The following is a 6039-nucleotide window of genomic DNA, read 5'->3' as shown; positions in this document are numbered from 1 at the left end:
GCTCGAACACAATTAAGTTATTCAATATCTGCGCCGTTCCTGTTTACCACGAATTACCACGTAGACCATGCGGAAATATTGACCTGGCCTGGCACTGTTTTTTTGGGGCTTGTAATGTAAGTAGCTGCACCAGTAACACAACCACGCTCTGTTGCCTCTAGTGGTGCTATGCGTATATACTGTTTATTTGCATTATTTGGATAAAATCTATACATCCTAATAACCAGTGAATATGTGGCTTGACAGCTGCAGAAAATTAACGTGTTCATGTTCAAGAGTGAAAAGGATAACGCAAGCATCATGTTTTATTCACATCCGGTACATTTTGCATTTTAAATGCCACGTCCAGGCAGATCATAAAGTCTGAGTCAGCACCTACAGTAATGTACTGTATTCAGCTTATCGTCGGTCACGCATGAGCCACAACCCGGGTCTTGCAGTTTTGATTTTACACCAGTCACTCAAAAGGAACAATAAAGGGGGGAAGGAGCTTAAAACACAGATAGCATTAACCAAAGAGATAACAATTCATATTTTTCAGTTTTCATGATGTTCTTCCAGAAATCCAATAAATCCTGGTTGAAAATGATGACGGTTCCTGAACAAGGATTTAAGAGCCTGAAGTCATGTGCATTTATTTCAGACATTAAATGCACTGTCAGGTATGCTTGGATTCAAAATGAGGAATGAAACCAACGGGGGCAAAGGATCACAAATGAACATGAAAATGTGAAAATCTTTTTTCAATATTATTTAGGGAAAACAGGACAAAAATAATACAAAACAGTTCATTTTTAATTGCATTGCTAATAAATATTTCCAGGCATTTGCAGGCTATGTATGCATTGAAACATCTAATCTGAATAAATAGAGGGAAAACAGAAATTTATTTCAAATCCAAACTAAAGGATGACTGAGTGCCAGTTTGAAATCTTCAGATTAATACTTACATCTGTGAATGAAAATCTTGTGCATAACGCCTTGTGCGCTGCAGAAGAGGATGCAATTCCGGACAAAAAATAAATTAATTAACCACTCAAATCTCAAACTGGCACTCATTTATAAAAATCCACGGCAATGCCGCTTATGCCAATTAGATAGAGGTTTTGGTTAATCCACCAGAGCTTTTGCAAGTTTTTCCTGTAGCTTCTCGGCAAGGAGAGCACTACCTTTTCAGCACTATATATTTATTTAACAATAGTGCACAAATCACTCCAATAAACGCTAGAAAAGACCAAATGTAGGTCTATGTTTTCCCATGGCCTTGCTGCGTGGCGTGCAGAGCTACAGCAGACAGAGCGGCTTTGGCTACCAGGGCATCCTCAGGGGAGGGTGCCCAGGGGAAGAGAATGGCACATGACCGCGGCGGTGAGGTGGGCATTAGTGTCCGAGCCCGAGCCGGTGGCAAACTACCACTTAAAACACGGCCTTCATTTCTCCAAGAAGAAGAAAAAACTAAAACAAGAAAAAACATACAATAATTTTTCCTCTTTTACAAACATCACAAATTTCCAAAACAAGAATAGCAGCATTTATTTAAATAGTTTAAAGTTTTTTTTTTTTACCCCAAACTAGAGCTAAAAAAAAAAAAAAAAAAACCCAGAAGAACACAACTAAATTCCTGAGGATGAAGTGCAACCCGCGCCGTAAACCAGAGCCTCTCTGTTTGCTTGTAACTGGCATCGCTCTTGGTAGAAGCTAACCCGCACCAACATTAAAAGAACGGTGGCTGGATCGATGGTGTAGCACCAGCAGAACGTTTCAGTAACACTTTTTAAACATGCTACCACCGCTCGGTACGTGCTAAAAGGTCACCACATGAAACAATAAAACCAAGTAAAAAAATGCATTAACTCAGGTGTGAAGGGATTGCACTGTATTTAGAACCGGGTGATGCTGACTGGATCCTTTTTAAATAACGTTTCTAAAATGCTTTCAGAAATTAAAGGTTCTTTTTTTTTTCTACAATTGATGAACATTGCACTCCTGGAGAACCTACATCTCCTTCTGGATGATGGAAGCGGGTCTCAAACACCGTGCTCCACCAAGCTGTAACTCCACACAAAAACCACTTATTTATGCCTTGCTCTTCTCTTAAACACACCCACACACACACACAGTAATTCATTAGTCATGATTGTGCACTAAAACATCACATAAACCAAGGCTGGAGCAGCAGCCGAGCCAACTGCATGTTTGCTTTATATTTCATTTTACCAAAGGATTTACAGACAAGACCAGGGGTCAGTGGAGACCCCTCAGGGGTACAGAGGTCAAAAGTCAAAGTCCATTGTAGTGTGGACCCCAGCGCTTGTTGATATGGTCGAAGGTGTGTGAGACCCACTGCTGCTCCAGCACGCGATATCGCTCCTCACAAAGGAACAGAGGCTTGCCTCTCCTGCAACGGAAAACAAGGAGTTAAAAAAAAAAAAAAAGATTTTCTGGTTCTATACAGTGAAGAACATCACCAAGGTTCTCCACCCATGACCACTGCAAAAATCTGTCTTATCAAACTGGACTAGTAGCATAAAGAATGGGTAAAATGCTCCCTGTATGGTCATGAACCTCAAAACAGACCCTGTACTGAAAGTGAAGTGATTGTCACATGTGATACACAGCAGCACAGCACACAGTGCACACAGAGAAATTTGTCCTCTGCATTTAACCCATCACCCTGAGTGAGCAGTGGGCGGCCATGACAGGCGCCCAGGGAGCAGTGTGTGGGGACGGGACCTTCATCAAGGGGACCTCAGTGGGATTCTGATTACAGGGCCGCTTCATTAGCCGCTAGGCCACCACTGCCCCGAAGCAGGAAGATCATCACAGATCCCTCACACCCTGGACACAGACTTTTTGATTTACTCTGCATTTGCTCCAACTGAGCCATACCGGAGGTCTCGGTCCTCTTCTCCATGGGCATCCAAGTACACGGACCCCCACAAGCAGAAGCGATGGCCTCGGATGATGATGATAACCGAGGCGTTGATCAGGAGGAAGATCCCCGTGGCGGCTCCACAGTGCTGAGAGTGCTGCGGTAACATCACTCAGTTATTGTATAGAATTATTCTAGCAGAAAGAGAATATCCAGACATTTTGGAACTTACAAGAACACATTCGCAGATGCCCTGTTGCTTGCAGCACGCCCCCTTGAGGCAGACGAAGGCCCCGCAGACAAGGCAGAGGGCGGGGTCTTTAGGCACCTTGCTGCAGGCGGTGCAGGCCTTGCGGTGGTAGTACTGGAAGATGGTGTTGTAGTTGTCTGGCAGGTGGAGCAGGCGGGGAGCTTCCCACCGGGGATCCTGGACCACCAGAGTCTAAATGAAAAAAAATATATATATAAATCACCACCACTTCATTCTATGAAAAAATTATTTATCAAACAGGTTACTATTCTACACTTGAGTCTACATGTGTTCTTTTATATGACTGGTTCAAATGCTCAAAATTAAATCAATTAAGTATATTCATGCACAACAATTAACATTTAAATCACTCAATTTATATATATTTTATACATTTTCTTTTCCACATAAATTTGTCCAATGTTTTAATTCCATCTATTCAAATGAATGGAACAACAATGTGTAATATATTTGGCTGACGAACAAGAGAAAACTAAAAATGAATTTAGAACTACTTGAGTATGGGAATGTGGTCAACTTGCAACGGAAAAATAAGTTCACTTGGAGTCTCATAATTTAAATGACACAGCCTGTGTAATGTACATGACGTGTGAAACTGGGGCATCAGTAACATCAGTAACATGGGACCAGGCTGCAGGTCGTAAAGTGACTGCTTGAGAGCCGAGGCAATAACTGAGTCATTTATGTAATTTGCCGCCTTCAATAAAAGCTGTGGAGTGGCGTTTAACTGACAAAGCATCTGGTAGCGTCCTTGGTAATAAATAAACAGCGGAGACGCAGGGAGACGAAGGATGCATGGCCATGGAGGTCCACTTAGACCTCATTTCTCACCACCGTCTGCTCCGCCTGGGACTCCGGGAGGCTGGTCACCTCGGAGCACCACTGGGACAGCAGGGCGAAGGGGTTGACCGGCCACTCCAGGCAGGACGCGCTGCTCACTTGGCTGCCGGGCTGCGCTGCAGGGGACACCAGGCCAAGACAAGCGGACAACACCGAGAACTCCTCCTCGTTCTGGAACCAAGCAGAGCGTGCTTAAATGCCCACAACTTGCACACATCCATCATTTATACGGATAACAGTTTCATGAAAGTTGTGTCCAAACCAGGCAGCCTGTGAGACCGTCTCCATAAAGGTGGTGCTGCAGCAGGCAGGACAGGCGCAGGTAAGGCAGGCAGAACTGCTGCAGGGTCAACTCTATAGACTGTGGAGTCCACACCGTGGAGCTCAGCTACACAGAGACAGAGCGATGCGGAGTTAAACGCGAACCCCCCGACAAATCGGCCGTTTCCAGACCCGTGTCCCTCACCGTGGATCCCTCCTCGGCCTTGACCTCGTATAAAGTTTTTGCTGCCGAGAGCTCGCTGACCAGGTGGCTGAGGAGCGCTTCCCATGACGTCTCGGTGTTGAAGCCACTCTGCTGAAATAAGTGGAGATTCCGAGCGTTCAGAAGATCAGTGAACAACTTGCCTCAACTTTTAAAAAGGGGGTCAATTCAGCCACATTCATCAATCTGAAAGCTGCTTCAAAAACGGCTCTTATCTGCTGCTCGCTTCAGTTCCGCCTCATCTGGAGAGGTGGAATTTAAGGGCTTTAAAAGTCTTTCCCCGCACCATCTTCACTCCTTTATTTTATTTTAAATAAAAATAGAGTCGTATCCATGACGACAGGGATTCCAACAAACAAAGCAGCTTGTGGAGGCCGTCTCCATTAATGACAGCAGGAGACGCTCCGCAAAGCCCCAGCAGGAGAACAATGGCGATTCGCTGAAGGCAGCACACCACACTTAAAACCCTGAGCAGCTCAAGCCGCAAATCTCACATCTCCTTATAAGCACATGTGTTCAGAGCTAAAACCCGGCATGGGTCCAGCAGTCACTTCTACTAAAGGCTATTATTAGAATATAATACCTCTTATTCTTAATAATGGGGGAAAAAAAAAATAAAACCAGCGCACACATTTTAGTTAGACTTTTTTCCGCTGGAGATATTTGGTAGATTTGGTGTTTTTACCTTTTGGTGAGCCCCGGACGCGAGCCACGCCCGTCTCTCCTCGGGAGTGAATTTAATGGAGAGCGCAGCCAGCGCCTGAGTGTACAGCAGCGGGTACAACACTTTCACCACGCAAGTAAAGTGCTCTGCAAGAGAAAAAAAAACAAATTGCTTTGCATTAATGAAAAGTGAACTAGAAGACCTTAAATTGATTAAATTAAATAAAAAAAAAAAGGGTGATTTGTTTTTTGGACATTTCCGGGATTTTCATGAGACGTCAGCCATAATAAAAAAATAAAAATATGTTTACACGTAATGAACATTTACATTATTTTCAATTTAATATAGTCCATTAGTATATATTTTCCTAAAAGAAAGTTCAGTTTTATTTTGGTTACAGAGAAGAAGAAAAAAAACGAACTTTATAAAATATATATCTATGTGATGTGTGTATGTATGTTTCCATATTGTTGGCACTGGATCACCTGCTGTAAAGTAACACTAATCTCCACGTTTGCACCCTCTATTGCCCACTTAAAACAGCTCTTGTGGAGGGTCTTCAGGAGACCATCAGATCGATCTCCTGCTCCCACTGGGAGGTCCGTCTCACTCTTCATAAAGCTGCTGCTGCTGATGGTGGTGTGATAATAATCATAAAGCATCACCTTAAACTCACATTGATGGTGTTCCCTTCCCTCTGATAACAGCAGTTTTAATATAACGACTTCGTTTTGTACCCATCTCTGCACACGGCACGTGAAAATCAATGGCGGCTATTTTGCCTTAATCAACGTGGGAACGGAAGCGATACGAAGTCCGGCTGGGGGTTGCCCACGTGGTACTATGGTCATAAAGCAGAAAGTCTAATTCATTGTGAACGCAGGATATGGGCCTGGAGCAGTTTTTTA

General features: G+C 43.7%; 1 protein-coding gene across 11 annotated transcripts in view; it reads right to left on the bottom strand.

Moving 5' to 3' along the window:
- Window positions 1-287: 287 nt before the first annotated feature.
- The window catches only part of LOC114796616 (E3 ubiquitin-protein ligase ubr3), a 31593-nt gene continuing 25841 nt past the window's right edge, over window positions 288-6039 (bottom strand). For 6 of the 11 annotated variants that reach the window (XM_028990958.1, XM_028990964.1, XM_028990966.1 and 3 more), the window contains 7 exons: window positions 5153-5277; window positions 4450-4557; window positions 4246-4371; window positions 3975-4154; window positions 3105-3314; window positions 2890-3029; window positions 288-2398 (listed from right to left, as the gene is read on the bottom strand). In XM_028990958.1, the coding sequence (XP_028846791.1) occupies window positions 2281-2398; window positions 2890-3029; window positions 3105-3314; window positions 3975-4154; window positions 4246-4371; window positions 4450-4557; window positions 5153-5277 (1007 nt within the window). In that variant the 3' untranslated portion in view covers window positions 288-2280. Of the gene's footprint in view, window positions 2399-2889; window positions 3030-3104; window positions 3315-3974; window positions 4155-4245; window positions 4372-4449; window positions 4561-5152; window positions 5278-6039 lie in introns of all 11 variants that reach the window. The other 5 variants (XM_028990957.1, XM_028990961.1, XM_028990963.1 and 2 more) reach the window with 2 other exon arrangements.

The sequence above is a fragment of the Denticeps clupeoides genome, chromosome 9 (genome assembly GCF_900700375.1).
Source record: "Denticeps clupeoides chromosome 9, fDenClu1.1, whole genome shotgun sequence".
Classification (NCBI taxonomy): domain Eukaryota; kingdom Metazoa; phylum Chordata; class Actinopteri; order Clupeiformes; family Denticipitidae; genus Denticeps; species Denticeps clupeoides.
This window is presented reverse-complemented; position numbering and strand designations above follow the sequence as displayed.